General features: G+C 34.0%; 4 protein-coding genes across 4 annotated transcripts; 1 reads left to right on the forward strand and 3 right to left on the reverse strand.

Moving 5' to 3' along the window:
- Positions 1 to 379: 379 nt before the first annotated feature.
- LOC145604909 (putative glutathione S-transferase) lies at positions 380 to 2055 on the reverse strand. Its single transcript, XM_081660895.1, has 2 exons — positions 1684 to 2055; positions 380 to 755 (listed from the first exon to the last, which is right to left on the reverse strand). The coding sequence occupies exons 1-2, from the start codon at positions 2005 to 2007 to the stop codon at positions 411 to 413; spliced, it is 669 nt and encodes a 222-aa protein (XP_081517021.1). The 5' UTR covers positions 2008 to 2055; the 3' UTR covers positions 380 to 410.
- A 1771-nt stretch (positions 2056 to 3826) lies between these two features.
- Positions 3827 to 5906, forward strand: LOC145604908 (putative glutathione S-transferase parC). The gene is made up of 2 exons (XM_081660894.1): positions 3827 to 4206; positions 5412 to 5906. Exons 1-2 carry the CDS (start codon positions 3832 to 3834, stop codon positions 5760 to 5762), a joined length of 726 nt encoding a protein of 241 aa, XP_081517020.1. The 5' UTR covers positions 3827 to 3831; the 3' UTR covers positions 5763 to 5906.
- Positions 5907 to 6024: 118 nt separating this feature from the next.
- Positions 6025 to 7357, reverse strand: LOC145604910 (putative glutathione S-transferase parC). Its single transcript, XM_081660896.1, has 2 exons — positions 6871 to 7357; positions 6025 to 6601 (listed from the first exon to the last, which is right to left on the reverse strand). The coding sequence occupies exons 1-2, from the start codon at positions 7183 to 7185 to the stop codon at positions 6248 to 6250; spliced, it is 669 nt and encodes a 222-aa protein (XP_081517022.1). The 5' UTR covers positions 7186 to 7357; the 3' UTR covers positions 6025 to 6247.
- A 653-nt stretch (positions 7358 to 8010) lies between these two features.
- Positions 8011 to 25273, reverse strand: LOC145604809 (ubiquitin carboxyl-terminal hydrolase 25-like). Its single transcript, XM_081660769.1, has 8 exons — positions 24736 to 25273; positions 23679 to 24168; positions 23522 to 23597; positions 23338 to 23430; positions 18828 to 18914; positions 17858 to 18726; positions 16961 to 17086; positions 8011 to 8764 (listed from the first exon to the last, which is right to left on the reverse strand). The coding sequence occupies exons 1-8, from the start codon at positions 24911 to 24913 to the stop codon at positions 8659 to 8661; spliced, it is 2025 nt and encodes a 674-aa protein (XP_081516895.1). The 5' UTR covers positions 24914 to 25273; the 3' UTR covers positions 8011 to 8658.
- Positions 25274 to 26198: the final 925 nt, after the last annotated feature.

Genomic DNA, 26198 nt, shown 5'->3' on the forward strand with positions numbered 1-26198 from the left:
AAAATGTATAAATACTTCATTTATGTCTCAAAATAACAGACACTTTTTTTTTTGGTTTTAATTACTCACTTAATATTCTTACATCATATATGAAACTCACATAAACTCCATAAAATCACAACATAGAACTAGATTTATTATACAACCACAACATCAAGATTTTGTAGTTCTTAAACAAAAACTAGATAAAACACTACTTCCTCCGTTAATGGTTATTTGCAACAAAAGGGTATTATTTGTGAGATATAAAATATTCCTTAGTTACAAATAACCATTAACGGAGGAAGTATAAAAAGTAACCCCTTCTTTGGTTAGCTCTCGATTGTTAAACCATTATATCCCTACAATTCGTTCATCGGAGAGCCCGAGAGCTAGCACATTCACATTCGATCTTTAAAAACACCGCGATTTTAATCTGTTCCAAACCTCTTCTTCAATTCAAAAATGTACTCATAGATTTTAAGCTCATTAGGAAGAGACTTGTGCACACTATCCCTCTCCATACATCTCTTAGCCCAAGCAATAAGTTTTGGACACTCGGCCTCTAGGTTCAATTCAGTGAATTTCTCATAGGAGTAAAACCAACTATAATTTGGAATAAGTGCAATGTCTAAATATCCAAAATTGTTTCCTCCAAAATAAGGCTTTTCTCCAAGCTCATCTTCGAACAACTTTAGGAAACTTATGAAATCCTTCTTTTCATCTTGCTGAATTTCGTCTTTTTGTCTCCATATCTTGCGGAGAAAATTGAAGAACTGATCCATGATAGATTTTAAGAGAGATTATCATCATATATAACAAAAGGAATAACATGAAAGATGAAAAATAATGTACCATATATAAATGTATTTATGTATATATATGTACTAATGCACGTCTAGTCAAAAGATGAAAAATAAAATGGCCATGATTCTTAATGATTTGAATAAAAAGAGTCCAAATTATTTGTAGTTAAATAAACTCTAAAGAGGATCAAGGATTCAAGGGGTAGAGGGACGGTTAATCCCTCCATCTCCCCCATGAGTGACCTGGGTTTGATCCTCACCCTACCCCTCATGAGATAGGAGGGACACCCCTTATGTTTATCGTGAAAAAAAAAAGTTTAATATATTTTAAAATGTCAATGATCAACAAACTTAATTTGTTGTTTGTTAAAGTCTTAAGGAGTGCTACTCAAACCCTCAAAGCTCGAGAGTGAATCCCGTCTATATCATTTACCCTTATGACTTTCTAAATAAAAAGGAATAAAATTTATAGTTTAAACATGCACTTTTGATACCTTTACTTGAATCATTTCAATCTTTAACACCAAATATCTTCCGTGGTGCCTACCGACAAATTTCCATCCTTTTACCTCATTTTAATTCCTTTAAATTAAACAACATTGGGTTAAAGCAAATCTAGTCTATCAATAAGCTAACAATTGATAATCAAACAATAACTTACCACTGCACCTTAAATTATAAGTGTCAATTCGGGTAACTAGATTAGGTTCAACTAAGTCGGATTCGGCTTATTTCAAATATAAGTTATGGTAAATCATTGCACTCATACATGTTAAAATCTAAATCGGATTACTTTAATTTCGGACGGGTTGGGTTAGATTGTGTTAGTTCTAAACACCTCTATCTTAACTTATGCATCATGATAAACTTCAAAACTTATGTAGGGAAAAACACATACCATCTTGTCATTATAATCAGCCCAAAATCGAGCTCGAGCCCTCTCATAAGGATCAACAGGCAGTAAATTATGAGACTTGTCATTCCAAACTTCATCAATGTACTCCAAAATTACAAGTGACTCGCAAACCGGTTTTCCATTATGAATTAAAACCGGGATTTTCTTGTGAACCGGGTTCATCTCCAAAAGAAGTGAGCTTTTAGCATTGAAATCTTCATGTTGACATTCATAGTCTACAACACCCTTTTCTTGTAGCGCAATCTTGACTCTTGCAGAATAAGGGCTATACCAGAATTCTAGTAACAACAGATTATTGTTTGACATGTTTATGGATTTTATTTAGTGGGGTCTGTTTTTGGAATGATTTATGTTATTGAACTTGGTTTATAGCAATGGGTTTAGTTAGTTTATTTTATATAGGTGAAAAGAAAAGATGGGATTTAGGGTGATAGTGGTTAAGTTATTGATCTGTGATGTCATCGCTTTCGTAACATTTAGGCATGTAATTTATGGACAAAATTTTATACTGAGTAGTCTAAAACGGTGGGAATATAAGAATATTTTTTATTTTGGGTAGGTACGAGTAACTACATCAAGAACTCAAATTATTTGGGTCGCGTCATTTCGGGTTTTAGGTGTATTGGCAATTAGTATTATGTGCACCACATCTATACTTTTGAACATTTAGTTTAAAAATTGAACATGTTACAATAAAATGAATAATTAGTATAAAAAATATGAACACGTCACAAAACTAAACATAAACATGCAATTTTTATGTTCATATTTTATAAATAAATATTCATTTTGTATACAATAAATGTTCAGTTTATATTACAAACCTATTGAATTATTACGAGTCAGACAAACTTCTTTCAAAATTTGTGTGACATGTTATCATATAAAGTTTGAGATTGTTAAGATTTTTTTACCAAATGTTCAAAATTTATTATTGTTCATATTATTTTTACTAAATGTTCAAAAGTATAGGGCTATAGGCGTGGTGTATTGCGATTGTTCACATCTTTTTACTAAATGTTCAAAATTTGCGATTGTTCATATTGTTTTACTAAATGTTGAAAAGTATAGGCGTAATGCATTGTTATTGTTTAGTTTTTTTAACTAAATGTTCAAAATTTGCGATGTTCAGACGTGTTTACTACATGTTCAAAATTTGCAATTGTTCAGATTCTTTTACTAAATGTTCAAAAGTATAGGGGTGGTGCACTTATTTCTAGGTGCACCATGGTGCTTTTTAAAATTTTTAGGCAAGTTCAAAACTGGATCCAGACTATAGGTCAAGCTTGGATCCATTGCACTTTACAAAAAATTAAAAATATATATATAAAAATAATCAAGCCAGTTTGGTTAAGGTTATTTTCTATTCGAGTCTAATTCGAACAAAAATCGGGTCAGATGACTTTTGGTATTAGGTAATTTCGGGCCGGGTACAATAGGTAGAGTGACTTTGAGTATTGGGTCAAAAGCAAGTCAACTCCACTTTGGATCTGGTAAAATAGAGACCTGATCTATCTCGACCTTAAACAACAACGCAAACACTAATCAAAATTGGACTTTTGACCTGATACCCGAAGTGATGACTCGATTCGAATTTACCCAATCCTAAATTTACCTGATACCCGAAGTGACCCAAGCCGATTTAAACCCGATCGAAAATACTTGAATTGAAAATATCTTGAACCAAACTGTATTTTCTTTTTGATACATTAGGAATTTCTTTAGTTAGGAAGGATTCCTAATGTTTAATGTTTATTTATCTTACCTTTTCAAAAAAAAATAAAATAATGGAAAGCTCTAGTTTATTATTAAGATAAAATAAAAAGGATTTATCTAACGAGATTTCTTTTTTTTTTTTTTTTTCCTTTTTTTTTGAAACAATATCTAATGAGATTTCTTTAAACAAATCAATAAAAAAATTTAGTTTGTATAACATTTTTGTAAATAAATCAACAGTTTTGAAGCCTATATTTAATTAATTTTTTTTTTTTTCCCGTCATGATGATAAACTTGTAAATTCCCGTATTTAGTACTTCGTACTTACTTGTAGAAAAATTAATTGTGCGACATATATGTATATTGTATACTAGTATTTGTGTATATATATATATATATATATGTAACCCACATATGAGTAAGTCATACTTTTCTCACAAACACACTCAAAAAACTTCAACCATGGCAAATGAGCAGCTAATATTAATTGATTTCTGGGCAAGCATGTTTAGTATGAGACCCAAAATAGCATTAGCTGAAAAAAACATCACTGATTATGATTGCAGAGTGGAAGATCTTATGGGTGACAAAAAAAGCTCATTGTTGTTAGAAATGAACCCTGTTCACAAATTAATCCCAGTTCTAATCCACAATGAAAAACCCATTTGTGAGTCATTGATAATTGTTGAGTACATTGATAAAGTTTGGAAAGGTGAAATTCCTTTATTGCCCTCTGATCCTTACCAGAAATCTCAGTCTAAATTTTGGGCTGACTTTGTTGACAAAAAGGTATATCTTTTATCAATTATGTTAATTTTAGTCTTTTTTCAGTATTGACTGTGGTTTAATTTTCAGAAGTTTGTATAATTATGTTTTTTCCTTTTTAATAAGTTTGTGTTGTTTTAGCTTAATGATAATGTTTGAGTCTTCAAAAAAAAAAAAAAAAAATTAATCATTATATATACAATTTGACCTATGTTTGCTACTAATAAGTTTTGAAAGATGCTTATGTAGATCTTCAGAAATTGAGCTCTATGAAATAATACATGTTTATTTTTAAAATAAGATAATTATGGAGTATTTATAATAATAATTTGTAATATTAAATTGTTGATTATTCCCTCTATTTCTAAATCATCTTACTAAGGGTATGTTCTCATACGATTCTTTTCTTCTAATTTTCTTCTCTTATAAAATATTCTTTTCACTTCAGTTCAGTTGAACTCTAATAAGTTCAGTTCAGTCAATGAAAACAGACCCTAAATTTTGATTGTATGATGTTGTTAGATTTATATAGATATAGATGTATTGGTAAAAAGAGAGTGAGTGAACAATACTATCTCAATATTAAGGAACAGTAGAAAACAAATATCAAATATGTAAAATTATGCATCGACAAACGTGAAATTTAAAATGGTGCAATAATTGAATTAGGGTACAAAAAATTGTTTTGCTACTAATGTTGAGATGCCTTATTGTTTCAATACTAATTCTAGAACCTCTGTTAGCCCAAAAAAAACAATGATAATGAGATAGTTTGCTAATTCAGATCAATTAGTGGTTATACTTTTTAATGGATATTCCTAATTGGGTTTTTTCATTAGATACTCCATCCATTGTTTAATTTAAGTGAATAACCGAGAAAAATAAAGTTAATTTAATAAGTCTGATTGATATAAATTTGTAAATGAAGGAATTGTGTAGTCCTATGTTACTTGGACTCAGGTACCCATGTTCGACACGGGTATGTGTCCAAGTGTCCGACTCGGCTATTTGTGAAAAAATTCTATGATTTTGAACTAAAATGAAGTGTTTAAGTACCATACCTATGTCCAAGTGTCGAGAGTCCAACACAGGTATTTGAGGTAAAATGAAGAGTCTAAGTAACATAATTATAGTCATTGCATCTAATAAATTGGGGGTAGACTTATTGCCTGGTTGTCCCTCGAATAACAAACCCGTGATTAATTCACCACGTTTGCTTTTTTACGCAGTTTTATCCAGCAAGTAGAACATTGTGGAGAACAAAGGAAAGCGCTGAAAGAGAGGCAGCTAAATCAGAGTTCATTGAAAATCTGAAGTTGTTAGAGGAAGAACTCGGAGATAAATGCTACTTCGGAGGTGATCACTTCGGGTTCGTGGACATCGCTCTCATTCCATTTTACTCTTGGTTTCATACATATGAAAGTTGTGGTAATTTTAGTATTGAAGCAGAGTGTCCTAAGATTATTGCGTGGGCGAAACGTTGTGAACAAAGAGATGCTGTGAAGAACTCTCTTCCTGAAATGCACAAAGTTTCTGAAATGATTTTGGGGGCAAGGAAACAATATTTGGGAATTGAATAACTGAAAGTGCTGAAATTTGTAAGAATTTTACATTCTTACTTAAAAAGGCACAGCTTTGATTAATGTACCAACAAAATAATGAATGTAGTAATCAACAAGACCATGTATTACAATAGTATGAATAAACATCTTTTGTTTTTAGTTTTTTGCTTGTCTATAATAGAGTATTCGAGCCAATTATGAGTAAACATAGAAGAGTAAAATTACTTGGTGGTTTATTGAATAAAACAAGGTAAACTATACTAATACTGAAGAAACACATTTACAAGGCTTGCATACTCATTACTCTTAATAAGAGGTACATGTTTCGCGATTTAGGTGTCTACATAAACATTGGTAGAATATCATAATTTTCAAACCTAGAAAGTTTTGATGATAATTGGTAAACTGTAAACACTAACAAAAACATTAGAAGAGAAAAAAAAAAAACAAACAAACAAAATAAAACAAAAAGCACCCTAAAATACATGATACAGTATGTTTCATTAGCCTTTGAGTTCAGCAAGATGTTGCTTCCTTAGCTCCAAAAGGTGAGTATAAACTTTGTATTGATCGGGAAGAGACTTGGAAACGCTCTCTCTTTCCATGCACCTCTTAGCCCACGCCACCAAGTGTGGACATTCTTCCACAAGGCTGAAGTTGCCGCACGTTTCGAGGGCATAAAACCAACTGTAAAATGGTATAAGAGCTATATCAACAATGTTTAGATTTTCACCTCCAAAGAAACGGTTGTTACCAAGCTCTGCCTCCAACAATTTGAAACACACCACTAGTTCCCTCTTTGCTGCCTCTTGCACTTCACCTTCAGAAGCCCACACTAACTTCCCTATGTTGTATATCTGTAACAATTCCGAAATTCAGTCATCAGTCACATATACTTAACATTGTACTACATAACTTTGTTGTGTTTTTACTATTGTAGTCCTTTCTTCGGATTCAAAGGTCACATATACTTACAATGTTCGGAAAAAAAACACAATTATCAGATATTACTGGTATCTGTACATGATTAGATTTCCTAACGTGGAACAACTCCGTTATGAGTGATTAATACCATTAATTATGAAGGGTGAAGACAATGTAACAAACTACAGACGAAAAAACTTACTTTCTTGTCAATGTAGTCAGCCCAAAACCGAGCATTCGCCCTCTGATAAGGATTAGAGGGCAATAGGGGAGCCTTATGTGCCCAAACTTCATCAATATATTGAACAATGATCATAGATTCACACACAGGCTTCCCTTTGTGAATTAAAACAGGGATTTGCTTGTGAACAGGATTCATCTTCAAAAGAAGTGGACTTTTGTTGTTAAGATTTTCTTCTCTTTCTTCATACTCTACATCTTTTTCAGCTAATGCAATCCTAACTCTCATCCCAAATGGACTTGACCAGTAGTCCAACAATATCACTTCTTCTCCCATTTTTCTTGCTTTTTTCTTACTTAGTGTAGTGGTTTGTGTTATAATATGTTGTTGCTATTTTAAAGGGATGAATGAAGAACAAAGAAGATCCTAGAGTTTGGTATTTGAGTTGTTAAAGCACTAGAACTTTCCTTTATTCTCATCTCTTACTTTCTTCAACCTGGCTACTTCTAGGATGTTGTATTAGTTTATCCAGAAGCTTTGTAAAACAGGAGCTATATAATTAAATAACTTATAAGATAATTTGTTTATTACTCATCTCTCAGTAATATCATTTGCATAGTTTTTTGTTTATTTTCCTACCAACATACTTGTACAACGTTGTAAATGTTTCTTATCCTCGTGAATCTTATAATATTCAAATGTTGTGGTTATTTTTAAACGATTGGAATACAGGAGAACGACCTTGTAGCCGCAGTACTGAGAGCCCAAAGGAGGCTCTAGACTGAGCCGATGTGATTGCTTGAACGTACTGATCTACGGCAACATAGACTATTAAATTATTTAGAGCATTTGCATTGGTGAGTTAGTACCCTACTCACAACACTCTCTCTCCCCTTTGTGACTTAACTCACCATTGTGGAAAGTAACTCACAAGTTACCCATAGTAAGGAGAACACCACACTAATGAGTAATTGATGAGTAAGTGGCCCGCAAGTTACTTTTAATTTTGTTTTTGCTTCTATCGACTAGAAACATAACAAGTGTCCCCTACAAAGTAATATTTGAATTCTTGAATTAGGAGAGACAGTGGTGAGTAACCTTATCATTACAGATAAAAAAAATAAGATGACTCATAATAAGATGATTTGGAAGAGACAGAAATAAATGAGATGAGTTGTAATGGTGGTGAGTTACCCACCATTGCTCATGCTTGTATATTCATTTTCAAGTGTATTATTTAACGATTTTCCTATAATATCCTTAATTACTGGAGGTTATGATAAAAATAGGCCTCAGGTACTTGAGTAGAAGCATTGTAGACAAGAAACATTAATGAATGCAAATACAAAACCTCAAAGCTGGGGTATAATTTCATCTATCTCCGGCCACATTTTACGGATAAAAATTGTTGCACATCCATAAAATGGGATAAGTAAAGAACAAAAAGGATATTATACATGTAGCCGAAATACATCAAATTTCCGAGTTTCTCCATCAAATCAACTGCAAAACCTACGTCCTGATTTGTACATCAAAGCCCAACATCTCAGCCTGAACATTACCATTTGACTAGTAGCAATCACTTTCAGCAGAAGAATAGGCAGAAAATAGTTGTCTACTCGATAATCGATATGCATCCACTGGCAACCGTATAACATGTATAGGGGGTAGGCCGCATAGTACGCATCCCCAAATATTACAAATAAGTTTACAACCCATTCCTAGATAAATGGGATTCTGCTGATGAAATTCTGAAAGTGCCGGATACCTTCTTCCTCTGCCATGTGATTCGAGAGTAATAACTATGAACTACTTCTGGCTGCTGAATGATCTAATGTGTTCAATTAGGCTTCCTTTCAAAGATCCAGGAATTTGTGAAATAAATGTTGATCTGGCATCAGCAATTAACATGTCCCTGTAATGCAGCACCAATAGAAAAATTAGTTTGAAAACCAAAGCACCTTAGTCACAAAGTTGAAAATTATACTCTGATGCTAATAGTAGGTCATGACAGAGAAAATGGATATAGGTGAGGGCATCCAAGCATGAATTTAGCATCAGGTGTTCAACTATCACTGAAAACAATTTACTAGATGTTCAAGCATCACTGAAACCCATTTTTGATTAACACAGAAGAACATGCTTCAAACATAAAGCCCTTTTAGCAAGAAACCAAGAACTCATGCTCCTAGCATGCACTCAATTTTTTTCAGTAAAGCCACATCTGCCACAGCAGAGCATTGAGGAAATTATACAGTAAACCAGTCCTCTAAAAAGACCCACAGCAGGGCATTAAGATAGAACCACCACTTTATTCTCCATGGGAAAGAAGCATGGGCTTGGACGTTATTGTTCACAAATTTTTGTAGAACCCTAGCTCCTTGTTTTTCCTAAAACCAATGTGATTTTACATGTAAACACGCCCCAAAAATTGGCCTACACAAGACATCAAGACCTATGTTCGCCTTTCACTAACAACTCTGCATCTTCACAGATAAGATGCCACCTTACAAGCAACATTTAGTTTCATTGTAACACTTATATCTAAGGTTCACAAAGGTCAACTGAGGCTTTGGTTTTCAACTTAGAGATACTACAGAGTGCTTCAACAGCGGGTGCCTTTAAAGAACCCAAACAAAACCAACCTGTTCAGTACCCTAAAGTAACCAAGGAAAATTACTTACCCCCAAATTCCAAACAAATAGCCAGCAATATACTAGCCAAAGACTAATCATATAATCTCTATTCAGCAATATGCCAACAAGCACAGTAATTGATAGACATCTCGGATCTCTTAACTTTAGCTTACTCATTTTGCACGCTACTAAGCTATAAGTAGATTTGTCAAAACAGGCAGGATTAGATATAGTTTGCAGGAAGATGCAGAAAACAATTCATGTGCCCACATTTTAAATACCAAGTACAATTTACAAACATATTAGAATTATGTGTTTAATTGTTCCCCATAATTGCAACCTAGCGTAGTATTGTCTTCTTTATATAAACTTGCTGCCTAAATTAAATCTTTACAACTCACAAGCCCCAGGGTTTCTAAATAAAGGAATAAATAACAACTTGACTTCAAAACAAGTGATATGCAACTGCTATAAGATTACCCAAACCAGAGATGAGTCAATATGAACATGACCCAAAATTTAATAAAGCTTGAGGAGATGAGAACTGATCATATCTCAACCCAAATGTGATAACTTTGAAAGCCGACATGAACCATAAAAAGACCAGACCTATACCTGAAACCAAATTAAACTGCAAGGAATCAGCCCAAGCCTAGTATCCGTTTCACTTATGCAAGAAGGCCCAAGAGTACTAACAATTGATGAGAGGGAAGGTGTTAAGAAATCAGTTTTGGGGAGAGGGTAAAGTAGTATTTCATGAATAAGTTAGTTACTGAGTTTGTTATTTTGATTCCTTTGGCTAATTGCTTCTAGAGTTTGTTAGCTTGCTTCATTTTTGGGTATTAATAGGAGTTTGGACTTTGGGGTCAAGGGGAAGGCATGAAGAAATTAAACTTTGTTTTGGGAGAGCACCTTCCTCTCGAATGAAGGCCCTGTACTCTGTTTAATGATATAACTACTCCATTTAGCTGCCATTTCTATCTTTTTTAGCTTGTGATCTTACTGTTCTCATACTAATTCCTAGCATAAACTCACCCAATCCTGAAATAACATCCCTATAGAGGATTAAGGAAAAACACACACACACACACACACACACACATGTGACCAGTTATTTCACCCAGATTGAACAAGATCCTAATTGTATGTGCATGTTCATAAATCCAAAACCAAAAATTAACACCCAAATTGGCCGGCATGGCAGTTTTAAGCTTAAATGGAGGTAGGTGCACGAAGCTAAGTGAAGTTAGAAAGACGTTCAAAATCCTCCCACAAGAATACTATTGATCTCATTCCTAGTACACTTTGACGAAGGAATTAAGGTACACAGGAAGCCTCCACTGAGAAGCAATATTCCAAAACAGCTAATCCCTATTCTAAGGAGTACAGGCTGCAGATGATCTCAAGTCTCAACCCCCTGGTGTTGCACTAACGGTGTGTTTGGATTGAAGGAAATGAAGGGAAGGGAAGGGAAATGGAGAGATGGGGTATCTTTCATTTGGATAACAAATGAGGAAGGAAGGGAATTGGAGGGGAGAGAAAGGGAGGGATAAATTTGCAGGAAATTGATCCCTCCAACAATGGAGAGATTTGGAAGTAAAACTCACCATTTTTCCCTCCCCTCTTCTTCTCCTCCCTCCCCTTCTTTTCCTTCTCCTTTCTTTATCCGAACACACTGTAAATGGGTTCCAAAGAGGAATGGATGAAAATTCTAAAAACCAACATGTTTCACAATCATAGAAATGTTTTCAAGTGACACACTTTTAAACATGGAACTCTTCTGGTGCACAAGACGTCAAGACCAAACCTCAGCTCAGAAGTTTCCTTCCTACGAGTCCTATTTGCCCAATTCTAAATCACAAGGTAAATTAATGGATATTCTTAGTCATGTCCACTGAAAGATACAACGGCAAAAAGAAATAAGGGAAAAATGCTGTTCTCCAGCAATTTTACTAATCTAAATTATCTTTTGACAGGCCTTTGACCAACCTATGGTACTCTTATATACGAGCTAACTCAGAAGGAAACACACAGCATAGTATAAATGTAGCAGAGAGCTCAGTTATTTTACCCACTTCCCTAATCCAACTCATGAAGCACTGATAAATCATCCAGTATAACATAACCATCATTTTTCATTGTCCACCACTTCTAGATGAAAGAGTTTATCACCTTTCATTGAAAATTGTCCAAATAACAAATTCCACAACATATTTAGATTGTATACATAATTATAACTTCAATCAAACAGCAAAGAATAAGATATCAAACCAAAAAACACAGCCCTATCCTGAAAAAGATTAGTGCCATTAAGGGATGGATTTAGCAACGTTGCACGGAACGCGGGACGGCAGCGCGTTCCCCGTACTGGGTCGTATGTCCCAAAACGCGGTACGGACTCGTCCCGGTTCGTTGTGGTGCGCGATTTGGAACGTCGTTGATGGAGTACCCATTTGTGGGTGCAAGAACCTTCAATTTTCTTGAGTAGCAAGGACTAGCAACTGTATTTTGTCTAAAATTTCAGGTTTAATCGGAGCTTTTAAGATTTACATTAATGGAAGAAGATAAGAAAGGGTAGAAGGAAGAAGATGTAGCTGAAAAGTCACATGCACTGTTAAAAAGTTATGGACCCTACCTTATAATCTTTTCTTTTTTTTTGAAACCACCTTATTATCTTTTCTTGTTATTTTTAATTGTTTAATGTTATGTAATGGTAGTAGTGGTACTACTTTATTTTATTTTATTTTATTTTTTGACAGCAAGTGGTACTACTTTTTTTAAGAGTTTACGGAGTAGTCTATGCTTTAGTATTGTAACTTGTACTATTGAATAGTCGAATACCAAACATCGTACATTCATGCTGAAATAATCTACCTAAAATAGTTCCCCAAAAATAGCCCAACGTTCCAGGAACTTTAGACCTCACGTTCCGCGTTCCCGTCCCCGTACCACGTTCCAAAACGTTCCACGTTCCGTGCAACGTTGGGATTTAGAACTAGAAAGAATCAATATTCCAGCAAAATTACAAAAATTTGGGGGAAGAAAAAAGTTCCAATCACATGTTAAATCTATTTGAAATAAATTAGGGAATGCTCAGTGAGCGTCAGGCAAACTAGAAGCTAAAATATTAGTTCCTTCACTCCTAAAAACCAAACTAGAAAAGAATAAAAGAATAGGGCGAGCTGAAGAGGAGAAACAAAAGAACATAAGACTAGACCACCCAATCCAATAAATCCTTTCATTTAGTTCAAACAAACTCATATATATATCCCAGAAGTACCACAAACATTAATGTCCCTTGTGCTCCAACAATTCACGAAATAAAATCAGAAACTGTAACTGGACTAGGCAACTAGCCGAACATTACCTGGGAGCCTTAAAATAGAATCTACCATAAGCTGTCACAACATAGTGCCAGGTACCCATCACCCCTTTAGCAAGGGCTCAAGACAAGTGTTACATCACCCCATAACCATAATCACATAACTTCATGGGGACATCATCCGTAGAGATCACATTAGGGTGATAGTTTCAGTGATAGGTACATCCTAAGAGCCATCATAGGAAATTCAGATAACACGAGGACATGAGGTATTACATAGCACGACCATGATTTATTGGACACTATAATTCAACATATGAAATGGCAAACACGGAAGGGATCTCGGCTATCCCACCACCCACATCTCTGATAAAGAATCCCTCCAGCGTGTCCTTAATGACTCATTAGCACAATTGGCAAAAATAAATTTCAAGTGTATACTGTACAACTCGTGTAAAAGGGAAGATCTCAACCTACAAGGGAGCTAAAAGCATAGACTGTACAATATATGTAACTCTCACATCACTAAAAAGCCCAGCTTCAAGGAGACGGACCAGACACAAGAGCTAATAAAACCTTGAAGCAAAATACCAAACCTATGACCTATCAATTCAAATAGACCATAAAAATTAAAAAAATCAAGGTTCCCATTGTCAAATACTATATTATAAAGATTTGGCATTGATGTCAAATATGGGTGAAAAAAACTGCTTCCTCTGTTTTTTTAATACTTGCAACACTTCTCCTTTCACACTTGTTGATGCATTATTCAATCATTAATGTTTTTAATTACCAAAATGTAAAAAAATATAGGCATATGATATTAAAATAGTAAAATCGAGACAAATCTAACAAGATCCCACATGATTATATTTTTTCTTAGTTATAAAACATCAAATCAGGTCATAGTGGAACATATGAATAGTGTAAAAGTCAAATTGTTGCAAGTAAAAAAAAAATTGAGGAAGTACATTTAAAATAGCATGGCGCAAAATCAAAACAGGAAGGCACTCTTGTCAATCAGGGCACAAAAAGTAAGGCACAACATTCTACAAAACAATTTTTATCAAAAATGATCATGTAAACATGCAACTGGATTGAAGGAAACGGGAACCAAAGAGAATCTTCCAAGGAAACTTAAATCACAAAATCCAAACAATTATATTTTTAATCAGTGTCAGCTACTTTAATTGAAGCCTTATTTGACCCACACATATAATTACAATAAAACCACTCAAACTTACAAGAACAATAACCTTATAACCTAGAGGCCAAGATGAGAAAGAGATTACTTCTTCTAGTCTTCTTTATGATCTCAACCTCCCTACCATCTTTTATTTGTGATTCATAGCAGCACAAGTGTCCAATTCCAAGTCAAGTGCTTAGGTACATATTCCACTTATTGTTCCTCAAGATGAGAGAGAGATTGCCTTTTCCAGTTTCATTTATCATCTCAACCTCACCACCTTTTTTTATTTGTGGTTCATAGCAGCACAATTGTGTCCAATTCCAAATCAAGTGCTTAGGTACATATTCCACTTATAGTTCCTCAAGATGAGAGAGAGATTGCCTTTTCTAGTTTTATTTATCATCTCAACCTCACCACCTTTTTTTATTTGTGGTTCATAGCAGCACAAGTGTCCAATTTAAAGGTCAAGTTCTTAAGTACATATTCCACTTATAAATCCTCATTCTTATGTGGCGTATTGACACACATGCAGCAGATGGTCAAAAGTCCTTCTTAAAATGTGGTGATTCTGATATCCCAATAACCCAAAAGGCAAAAAAAGAGAGAATATGAAGGACCATAAATTGATGATAAATTGGAACATATATCCCTACATACAGACCTCAACCTCAAGAACCAATTTATTACAAAGAGCCTCACAAGCCACAAAACTTCCAAAATGAAGAAATTTGCTACACAAGGGACTAAGTTAGTTGAATTTATTAAATTTTGAAAGATGCAAATAACAAGGGCACCCTTTACCAAGGCTCCTAGTACAAATTAGTATTTGTAATATTCATGGAGCCACTTGAAAATTCTACCAATAACTTTTCAATAATTACAAGCTTTTTTTAATGCAATCATAGGAGACGACAAACAAATAGATTCAAGAAGATAAGTGGTCTCTGTGAGTCCATATGGTCTCATAGACATTCAAGTAGACAACGGGCCTACTCTCCAATGGTCTCATAGAGCCGATCTCCCCTTTAGAATGAAATTGTCAAAGCACAAGGTTTTTAAACCAATGTCATCAACTTTTCAAGCAACAAACTGGATTTATAGCCCGAGAAAAAATCAAGACTAATAAACATATTAAACACAACAAAGTTTACCAATATTAAGGAGCACTCTGACTTTATTGACACCATTTACCACTGACGATAAACACAGTAGAAGTATACAATCTATGTTTATTATTTAAAAAAAAAAAAGGAGTATATTAACAATACTCTCTAAAGTGAGTAAAGTCTAAACAGGTAACATACTTAAGACCTTAACATTACTCTCTAATCAGGTAGAAACAGAATGAATTGTTTAAGAGCCACTCACAGGTAGCATTCAATTAGTCAGCCTACACTTCTGAGAACAGCTTAAGTAACACAAAGAAAGTTGGTGATACTGGATCTCCTAGTTGAAGGCCTCTTAGGATACCATTATTATTATTAAGTTCACCATTAAAGGAACTCAGAAACAAGCTGTTGAAAAGCAGATATTTCTTCCTGTCTATCTTATAAAGATGAATATGATACTAAAGCTATAAAGCGCCTTGGGAAATCACAGACATTGTGCTATGCTCACTAAAGCATGTATAATTATGTAGTCAACGTTTTTGTACCCTTGTCAGTGAGTCACAACTTGGGTAGGGAGCCTATACATCCCGTCTATGGAAGATATAAATAGATCAGCATTAGAAGAAAATTTGTAGACTAACTTTCCTCTATCTTCAGAACTCCAATTGAGTTCTTCACCATCTATTAATGTCTTTGCCAGCCAGTATATCCTAAAAGATCTATGGTGATACTCATACACATCAACTCTACAAATTAGGCCTTAGTCAGCTAGAAAGAAAATGTATTAGTGGGTGAGGGCTTATTGTCAATGGAAAAAATAATGGCTGGAGATAGTAATAATGAAACTAGAAGCATTGAAGAGGAGACAAGAGAATAAAAGTTTGGGGGGGGGGGGGTATAGGAGATAATATTTAGACAAAAAAAAAATGAAAAGGAGGATAGATAAAAGACAAGAGAGTGCATATTTTATTGTAATAATCTTCATAATCCATACCAAATTTAATATCTTAGCATTATTCTTTCTTCCAATTAGGTGCACTTGCTTGAAAGAAAAGTGCACATGAAATATTTAATATGGTAATAACATATACTAAAATTTACCAGGCTATTTTATCCCAAAAAAAGAGTAAGGAAGCACAAGGTTCCAGCCGCAAAGGTGAAGATGATTCTTCTATGAAGAAAATATCATTTCAATATACTAGCGGCAGAACATTAGGGGGAAAATCCAATGTCTCGGACGCGTCAAAGGTAGAATTATAGCATACCACTGTATCCAGGTGTTTGTCAAATATAAACACAAAATATATCAGTGTAACAATATCGGGGTTTCTAGTGAACATTGGTTCTCTAGAAGAAGGACCAGAAGCATATGCAATCCTCTTAGTAAATCACTAAAGAGAATTGTTCACAATCTAAGAACTACTGCAACTAACTGTCAATATTTGAGCTCTTTCCTCCCCGTTGCTTATCTATTTAGCCTCCTTTCTTCTTCTAATTACACTGCAATATTCATCACCATGCCCTCCCCTACTATAAGAGTCAAACCTAACAACTTAACTCTGCCCAATAGAGAGTAGTACTTTCATTCCAGTTAAAAATAATGTGAGATGCAAAACTTTGACTGCAGAGCAAACAGCTTTGTTCAAGTTATGTCAAAAAAAAAAAAAAAAATAAAAAAAAGCACTATTAATCAATGTAAAAGTAAATAATCAGCATTTCACTCAACAAATTCTTTGTTTTTTCCCCCTATTTTATACTACTTTTTATTTATTATACTGTGATCCTCTAACATTAATATAAAGTAACTTCACTTTATTGACCAACACTGAACTTGTTTTAAAATTGAAAGACTTACTTTGGCTCTTTGTTGTCTGTTGAGCTGCAAGCATCCACACACGCCCTCTTCTTTGATCTCATGTATTCATAAACCTTATCAGACCAGCCACATGTTTGTAGAGCTAATGCAGCCTCCTTTTGAAGACTGGATATTCAATAAAATATCAACATAAGAAAAACTCTCGAGAAAAAAATTCAGCATTTAAGTAAACTGGTCACTTAAGGAAACTGGTGCACGAAAGCATATGCTATGCAGCTAGAACTAGTACTAGCAATCTCTTAAATGACATGGACAAGAAAACATTACTCTACTCGACTTAGAAGTAAATCTGAATAAGCATCATATGATATGGCTATCATATAATAATCAGCTAAACGAATTTTATTTATACTTCGATCTTATCAGTTATCATCATACTCTATTATATTCAGCTCTAACTTAAATAAATTCAATTCAAATAAACAAAAATAAAATAAATAAATAAATAAAAGAACCTGAATAAATTCAAAAAGACTTCATGTCAAAACACATAAACCAGTAACAAAGAGTGCAGCAAGCATAGACTTGCTACAATATCAGTTGTACATAAGCATATCATCCTTTTCTTCTTATTAATCACTAATTAATATTCATATATTTCTGTTTTTAAGAGTGTTGTTTCATAACTCAAAAGTAGCTACTATATAATATAAAATGGAATGTGTTGGTTACTAAAATTATTCCACATGTTCTGTGACGTAAGAATTTCCTGAATAGGGGGGCGGGGGAGCATAAATCCACTTCTTATATTGTGTTGTGAGGAGTGAGGGGGGGTGGGGGCTGAAGGAAAACTTGACTCTCCTTTGTTTGTTTACACATCCTATTAATGAGTTTGGGATGGGAAAAGAGGAGTGCATTTTGAATAAAAATACATACAGTTCCTTAAATTCTTCAACTTTAGCCCGGGATTTGGCATCTTTGGCTAATAAAATGCATGAGTCTCTGTCTTCCAAATTTCTCTTGGAGCCAGGGAAATCAATCCACTTATAGCTCTGACCATTATGAAGGGCACCATTGTCCAGCTTCTTCCCTGCACTCTCTGCGTTTTCCAGCTTTCTCGGGCCAGAGAAATCACTGCGCTCATTTCTTTGACCATTATGGATGACGCCATTATCAATCACCTTCCCGGAAAACTCTTTGTTTTTTAAGCCATTGTCTTCAGAGAGACTTCCTTTTATAGGACCGAGATTCCCATTCTTGAGATGAGTAACACCATTTATCAAAACCTGGCTACTTGCAACGGCATTTTGTTCACCATTCCTACAGTTTCCATTGTTATCTTGCATTGAATGCACATTGTTTCCATTCATCTGCTTACAAACAGAATGGCTCGGTTTTCCATTACTTCTCACAGCGTCCTTTTTTTGAACATCAACTGTCCCATTATCACTACCAGATACTCTTTTAGCAAGTGAATTTGTGAGGCCACTGAACTTATTTTGTAGAATAGCAGAAGCATCAACATTTTTACTAGCAAGTGGAATGCTTTTAACAAGAGAAGGTGCATTAGATAATTTCATGTTCATTGCTTTTGCAGGAATAGAGCTCCTCGGAGACTTAGGCATGTTGCTGCCATTAATCCCATTAGGCTTCACTCCATTTAACACAGTAATATTATCAACAGCAACAGGTCTATGGCCATTCCGGGTGAAAAAAAGAATATAAGCTTTCTCAGAAAGTGCTTCTTGCAAAGTTGATAATGTCACATAAGAATCATTGCAGCAATACCAACGACCCATCACATCCTGCATATATTATAAAAAGAATGGGAAAAAAAAAAAGATAATAAGCAACCAATCTATTCATTAAGTCTGCAAATTATGTATGTACAAGGTCAAAAGTGAACCTTAATGTATGAATAATAATGTCCAGACTCAGGTGAAAATCCTGAATGCACAATGGTAGCAAAAAGACTATATTCAGGCTGAGGATCCTGCAAAAATTACATACAGATTATACAACAAATAACAGAGACAGTATAAGTTACACGATCTATTTTGATGCAATCTCCTGTCCCCCAACTAAACCAAAAAGTAACAATTCATTAAACATACAAAAAAATTGACATCAACCACTAAACAAGCACCAAAAGCAAGACCCCCATGATTGACTAACAATTTATACAATTCAACAATTGTATATATACTACCTCCGTATTTTTTTATCGACGCACTGTATATACGTAATTTAAGAAAAAGATGAGCGGGTGTAAGAAAAAGTTGTGATTGGGTGTAAGAAAAAGTAGATTGGGTGTAAGAAAATGTTCAGATTGGGTGTCAGAAAGCAGGTGAATGTAAGATAAAGTAAGAGAGAGAGTGCCAAAAGGAGGATAAGTGTAAGATATGGTAAGGAGGTTGTGGAAGGTGTAAAGATTGCAGGGTAGTATGGTGGTTAACATAGTATGCCAAAAATGGAATAAAGTGTATAAACAGAATAAAAAACCTTGAATGGAGAGTGAATATCAATCAATCAATCAATCACAGCCTTAATCCCATAAGTGGGGTCGGCTAAATGGAGAGTGAGTATAGCATATAAAACAGGTGTTATATTAGAGAGAAGAACACACAAAAAAGACCCAAACAGCCACTTTGAAATACGGCAGTTACAAAGAAGTACAAAATATATTTATAATACAAAAATATTAACCCCACAACAGCATTAAAAGCCTTAACCTAAATGATGGGGTCGGCTATATGAAACAATATTGTATCTCCTTATTCTCCTATAGTGACCTGCTATGATCATCTCCCTCCATTCCTTCCTATCAAGTTCGTATACCAATTATAACCTAAACTCTTAGTATAATTTCTAAATCCTTCCATCGAAGTCGCCTTTGTCTCCCTCATCTTCTTCTAAGACCCCTATGACCTAAACCCTCTACTTTCCTCACCAGCACATCTTCTAATCTTTGTCTCACATACCCAAATCAAACTCCAACTTCCCTACTAATATCTTCATTCCTACCTATATCGATTAAGGAACAGGGACCACATATTGAGATATTTACACATAAAAATAAGGTTAATTGTTGTGCAAATAATAAGATGGGGTGATAGAATAAGGTTGATCTGGTAAAAAAAAAAAAAAAAAAGGCTCTTACAACTGAAGATTATGAGATAGTTAGGCTTCCTTGAGTGCTAGTACTCTTCTTCATGACATATAAACCTTTAAACAGAAAGTCTAAAAGTAATTAAGTAGTGAATCTATCTATATTACACAAATTGAAATTATAAAGTAGTAAACCTTTAAACAGAATTACCCTGAGCACCATAAATTGAAATTGATTGCTTACACAATTTGTACTTCATTTATTAGATGAAACACATAGAAATTGCAAGGGGTTATATGCAAGGATTTAATTACTTTATCGTCCATGTGATTAGAAGAAAGGCAGTCTGGCAGCCCACCCCACTTCACCGCCACAATCAAACCACGACCCATTGCCCCAGTAGCACCTCCAACAGACATCCCACCACCAACCACCACCGTCACCAATGCCCCAACACAAACAAACCCTCATCAACCCCACCATCACATCACCTATTGCACCACTTACACACCCACCAAATTCCACCGCCAACCCATTGCCTCCACCAATATCACATTATCACCACTGGTACTCACTACCACCCCATCAAAACCCTCCATAACCCCTACAACCACCCCCCCCCCCATGGTTCAAGTAAGTGTGTGTGTGTAGCAAATTGAACAAAAATTGAGTGACAAGGGAGAGCTAGATAATTGAGAGGGGAAAGAGTGATTGGGAGCATGTTAATTTTCTGGTGGCCATGTTTTGCCCAATAGTCAATTAATTATGTCTACCCTTTCCGGGATAAGTTGTCATTTTATCTTACCTTTAACATAATCAGGTGCCATTGTGATAGATGTTCTTATTTCTATGGGTGATTAGCACAGTCAAAAGTTTCCTAAATCTGAAATTGTTGCAACGGGTTCCTCAAAAGCAGAAACAGAATTGGAACCACCTATATAGATTAAGATTTAAGATACCATGTCATTTTCACAAACTTGAATAGTCAATAAATTAAAACAATGTACTGTATAGTTGAATATACTTCCTCCGTTTCTTTTTAGTTGACACGTTTCTTTAGTCACGTTTGCCGATGCACAAATTTAATCATTAATATCTTTAATAACAAATAAGCAAAAATTATAAAAAGTTAATAATTTGAAATTATTTATTGTGACAAATCTAACAAGATCCCACTCGACTATATTTTTCTTCACATATAAATCACAAAACATGGTCAAAGGGAGATTTGTGAATAGTGCTAAAGTCAAAAAGAGTCAAGTAATAAAAAACGGAGGTAGTATATATTACTTTATGATTTGAGCCTATATTGTTATATTATCTTTTGTTAATATTAGGAATGGGCTTGCGTTAATTTATGACTTGGGTTAAATAACAATGTTTCAGCAGTGAATCCAATTTTTGGGTACTCGACCAAGCCTAAACCTGTTGCAACACATTCCCCATTTCGTTACCCATAAGTCTTTTGTTAATATTAGGAATGGGCTTGCGTTAATTTATGACTTGGGTTAAATAACAATGTTTCAGCAGTGAATCCAATTTTTGGGTACTCGACCAAGCCTAAACCTGTTGCAACACATTCCCCATTTCGTTACCCATAAGGGTCATAACCAAGTTCGATGGTTTCGGTTCCTTCCTGGAACCTTGAATTTTGCTCCCCCTACTTCTTTCGACATTATTGTTGTGATGCTATAAAAGAGGGGATAGGAAAGAGAGGTTCAAGTAGAGATGATATAGATGGTTGCCTGATTTATTTTTTTTTCCATTCTCTGTTTAGGTTGAAGTTCAAATGGAAGGTTGGACAACATGAGCATGATAATGAAGGGTCGGAGAAGATGAACATTGAGTGTAAGTGCCGAAAACAGCATGGTTGGGGGTTAATTTACTAAATTGTATGAATTTAGGTATTTAAAGATAACAACAACTTGAAAAATGATGATAGTTAAATACTTAAAATTAAAAATATATATATAAGTAAGGAATACTTGGAGAGTTCATGCACTTGCAATTCTCAATATTAATAAGCTATAAGACATAATAAATGCTACAGCTCATGTTTTCAAGAAATGGCTTAATATATGGCCTAGCAATATCCCGATGGTCATTATAAACATTGTACTATAGTATTTGGCTATTTAATTATTATGTTACAATCATCATATAATTCTATATGTAATTTATCTTGGCTCATGGGTTGTGTGCTTTAAGAATATTTATTAGAAACGACTAAGTTGCCAAAGCTAATTGATAAACAAATTAAAAATGTCTTGCAATTAATACCTAGTGGTAATTAGCATTTAGCAAAGAAGATGAGAAATATTCATATTGAACTATATTCGTTCAAAATAAACACTCACCAATTCCTACTTAGATATATTTGTGTGGACTAAAAAAAGGATAGCTAAGATTGTAAGACTTCTAATTAGCTCCTCCATGTCCACTCCATGTCCATGAGTGGATTATGGGCAAGCAAACTTAAAACATTTATTAAGTATTTGTTGCATCTAACTATAACTAACTTGCCTGGTATGGGGAGGCCCTTTGTTTTCAATAATAGCTAATCTGGCCTACTCTTAAGTTTGACTCTTATAAAACCTGTTCCATCTTTTAATTTTATGCATCATTACATTTAAAAAGTGTTCCCAAGGTGAGAAAGGAAAAACGCTTTAAAGTAACCAGGCCAAGCGACCTACAAAAGGTGTTGTGACTTGTGAGCAGTACTCTAGTCACTTTTGGGGAGACACAAAGTGTGCGCCATGCCGCCATGGGCTACCTTTTGTTTTATTATTATAGGGAGAAATAGAGAAACTTAAAAAGAAATATGTGACTCGTCTCCCACTTGCCGGACCCTAATCACCCTGCATTGAATGCTACATACCATGTTTACCTCAAAAGTTACTTCTGATATAGTAAGTGATTCCCCATGTCTCCCCACAAATGGCTCTAATCCTCTACTATTCTACTCTATCTAACAACATACAACTACTATAAAATCTTAAAGACATTGAAATGAAAATAGCATCACGTCAACGATGACATGATCAACACATCTCCCGTGACACCATAATTGTTTCCACAATAGCAACCAAAATATGTATTTGTATACTCCAAATTTTGTATGGACAAACATCTTTCTCATTCCAAATCATTGACCTAATCTGAAATTAATTAACACCAAACCAATCTCCAAACTCTGAGTAATACGCATGTAGGTGACAAGAATTTTATACCTTTACTAACCTATTCTACAAAAGAGGTGACAAAACTAAGTCGTATTTAGTAGGAAAAGCAAAGGATATAAGCTCACCTGACTTGCTTTGCACATGAAGCTTGAAAGAACCAAAACTTCTTCAAATGCAATCACCCTATCTATCTTCCCGCCAAAAATTCCCTCAAATCTCTGCGCATTAAAAACACAGCACAACTCATTCTCATTTACTATCCAAATAAACATTTCAAGTGAAAGGGGAAATGAAGCACCATCAACCCACCTTAAGCTGGACTACAAGTACATTTGGTGCTTGAAGAATGGACATTTGTTTCTTAGCAGCCACTAGTTTCTTGCATCTAAACAGGCAAAAGTTAATCACAAAAACAGAGAAGTGGATGAGATTTATGAATATAAGTTAAGTGAAGGAAATAGCTCACCTCTCGCATTTGTATTTATTATTACCATCTAAAATTTCAGCCTGAAAAAATCTTTTCATGGCTTCTTTAAGTGAACTGCAGTTGGATATTTCAAGGCAAATATCCATGATCTCATCGACTTTGTTTGACTCAGTTCCACAAGAAAGGCATTTCACTTGACTTTGCAGAGAACCCCCAAATATCTCCTTCACAATGGAAGCACCAACAAAACTCTCTCCTCCGCTTCCATTGGAAACTTTCCTAGCACGCTGCTGTTGCAATTTCTTCAAGCGAAGGCACGTGTTGTGGCAAGCATCAATGACATAGCGGAGGAACTCATGAGCATCTTCCTGCCTCCCGCACTTAAAGTGCTCAGCAAACAACCGCAGGCAGCTCACAATCTTTGATGGTGTGTCAAGTGCTAAATCAAGGCTCAATGACCGAACAATCCTTTTCTCTAATATACAGAACGGGCAGTCTCGTTTTCTATCAGGCTCAGATGAAAAATCGCCTGCACATACGATATGTAACCCATAATTTAAAACTTAAAAATCAAATTCAAATCGCATTTATATAAAATTAATAATTTTAAAAAGTAATTTTCCAAACTCTGGAAAAGTAAATCGAACAATTCCATAAAGAATTCTAAACAATAAAACCCAATGAACTAAACAATAAATTGTAGCAACTTTAACCCTTGCGAAAGCTTATATTGAAATTATCACAGTAAAACATTCAAAAATTCAAATTATAATTAGCTAAATTACAAATCAACAAATCCGAATTACCTAATAGCTTGAACAATCGATTTTGAATTGTGTTCAAGTACAGGAATTTGCCAAATAATACTCTACATAAGCTCAATTAGACATTTAACAGAGAAATTTAACTCAAGCATAAACCAAATCCAATAAACCTAATAAATTCATATCATATTAATACAATCAATTAACTGATGCAACCATAGCACATTCAACAATTACTCAAAATCAACGGAAACAATCACAAACAAAAATACAACAAATTCAAGAACCAACCACAACAAAAGTCGAAAATCGAGAAAAAAAGAAAGACATACAATTCAAAGAATGTTGATTGTTGAGGCAAAAATTGGCAAGAGGAGGAGTATAAGTAAGACACTGAAGAACAGAATTAAGATAACAGGAATTGCCGAGATTCTTCAACCCTAAAGGGCCGCCATTTTTGCGTTTATGGTGAACAAGACTTGGCTGCCAACTCATTTGCAAGCCAGCCATTTAATAACAATATGAATATGAATACAACCACCATCGAAGAGAAATAAACTCAAACTCTTCCTTGTTTTAATCTTCGTTGTCGTGGTTTCCCCGCCCCTCATTGATCTTCAATTTTTACTTTCGCCGTAGATTCGCCCGTGCGCATCAGAATTCAAATAAGGTAAGGCCGTGTTGGGTTGATAAGGCCGTGTGATTGTGTGGGGTTGGCCGTGCAGTGGTGGTTGTGGTTGTGGTAGAATACAGCAGTAGCTTCTGCCGTTATAGACTCTTCGTCTTCGTCTCTCCCCCTCTTTTTTTCCTCTCTCTGTTTTGTTGTTGAGGTTGTGTTTATATGTGTAGTTTTTTTTTTTTCTTTTTTTTTTAAGAATGTGTTCGCGAATATGTGGGTAGTTTGACGACTTGATTTACTTTTAATAATCTTAATAAGGTTTTTTTTTAATCTAATATATATAAATAAAGTAGGCATTTTTGGAGAGCATTGGGAGCGCCACATAAGAAAAGGTATATTTTCGACCAATTAAAAATTAGATTTCTATTTTATTTTAGAATTAAAAAAATCGCTCGCCACCTAAACAAAAGTGACGAATGAAATTTTAAATTTTTGCCAGATTTTAATTATTTATAAACACTAAATTTTATCATTTTTGTTTGTTACAGAACTAAAAATTATCTTTAGATATCAGGATTTATATTATTTAAAAAACTAAAAATTATCTTTAGATATTATGATTTATATTATTTAAAAACTAAAAATTATATTATATATGATGATATGATATTTTCATACAAAATTTTAAAACTTAAAATGCAAGAAAAAAATTAAGAGATCACCAAAAAAAAATATTTATATACAAAATGTATACAAAAATTCGTGCATTGCACGCCACATAAGCAAAAGTAATATTTCGACCAATGAAAAATTAGATTTATATATTAATTTAGAATTTAAATTTTCATTCGCCATTAAAAAAAATTAATAAATGAAATTTGAGAATTGAAAACAAAAAGTAGTAATTTAAGATTTAAATTATGAAAAAAAAAATTATCTTTTATATTATCTTTACATTAGTATTTATATTATTTTAACAAATAATTAGAAATTAAAAAATAGATTTTGATTTAATGATTTTATCTAACTATCTGATGAATGAGATAATATTTATTTCAATTTATAAATTCAAGTTATATATACGTAAAATTTAAATAAGAATAATTTATAACTTAACAAAATTTTTTACCTTAAATTAATGTTAAAATAATAGAATAGAAAATAAAAACAAAAAAT

This window comes from Chenopodium album, chromosome 22 (assembly GCF_948465745.1).
Source record: "Chenopodium album chromosome 22, dcCheAlbu1.1, whole genome shotgun sequence".
NCBI classification, from domain to species: domain Eukaryota; kingdom Viridiplantae; phylum Streptophyta; class Magnoliopsida; order Caryophyllales; family Amaranthaceae; genus Chenopodium; species Chenopodium album.

What these genes read in the sequence shown, in the direction of transcription:
- LOC145604910 (XM_081660896.1), bottom strand. Translation starts at nt 7,185, where the DNA reads ATGGGAGAAGAAGTGATATTGTTGGACTACTGGTCAAGTCCATTTGGG. An exon ending in CTGACTACATTGACAAGAAA is followed by an intron (nt 6,602 to 6,870) that starts GTAAGTTTTTTC and finishes GAATTGTTACAG; the next exon opens with ATATACAACATAGGGAAGTT.
- LOC145604908 (XM_081660894.1), top strand. Translation starts at nt 3,832, where the DNA reads ATGAGTAAGTCATACTTTTCTCACAAACACACTCAAAAAACTTCAACC. An exon ending in CTGACTTTGTTGACAAAAAG is followed by an intron (nt 4,207 to 5,411) that starts GTATATCTTTTA and finishes TTTTTTACGCAG; the next exon opens with TTTTATCCAGCAAGTAGAAC.
- LOC145604909 (XM_081660895.1), bottom strand. Translation starts at nt 2,007, where the DNA reads ATGTCAAACAATAATCTGTTGTTACTAGAATTCTGGTATAGCCCTTAT. An exon ending in CTGATTATAATGACAAGATG is followed by an intron (nt 756 to 1,683) that starts GTATGTGTTTTT and finishes ATCATGGATCAG; the next exon opens with TTCTTCAATTTTCTCCGCAA.
- LOC145604809 (XM_081660769.1), bottom strand. Translation starts at nt 24,913, where the DNA reads ATGGCTGGCTTGCAAATGAGTTGGCAGCCAAGTCTTGTTCACCATAAA. An exon ending in CAATCAACATTCTTTGAATT is followed by an intron (nt 24,169 to 24,735) that starts GTATGTCTTTCT and finishes TCGTATGTGCAG; the next exon opens with GCGATTTTTCATCTGAGCCT. An exon ending in ATTATTATTCATACATTAAG is followed by an intron (nt 18,727 to 18,827) that starts GTTCACTTTTGA and finishes TAATATATGCAG; the next exon opens with GATGTGATGGGTCGTTGGTA.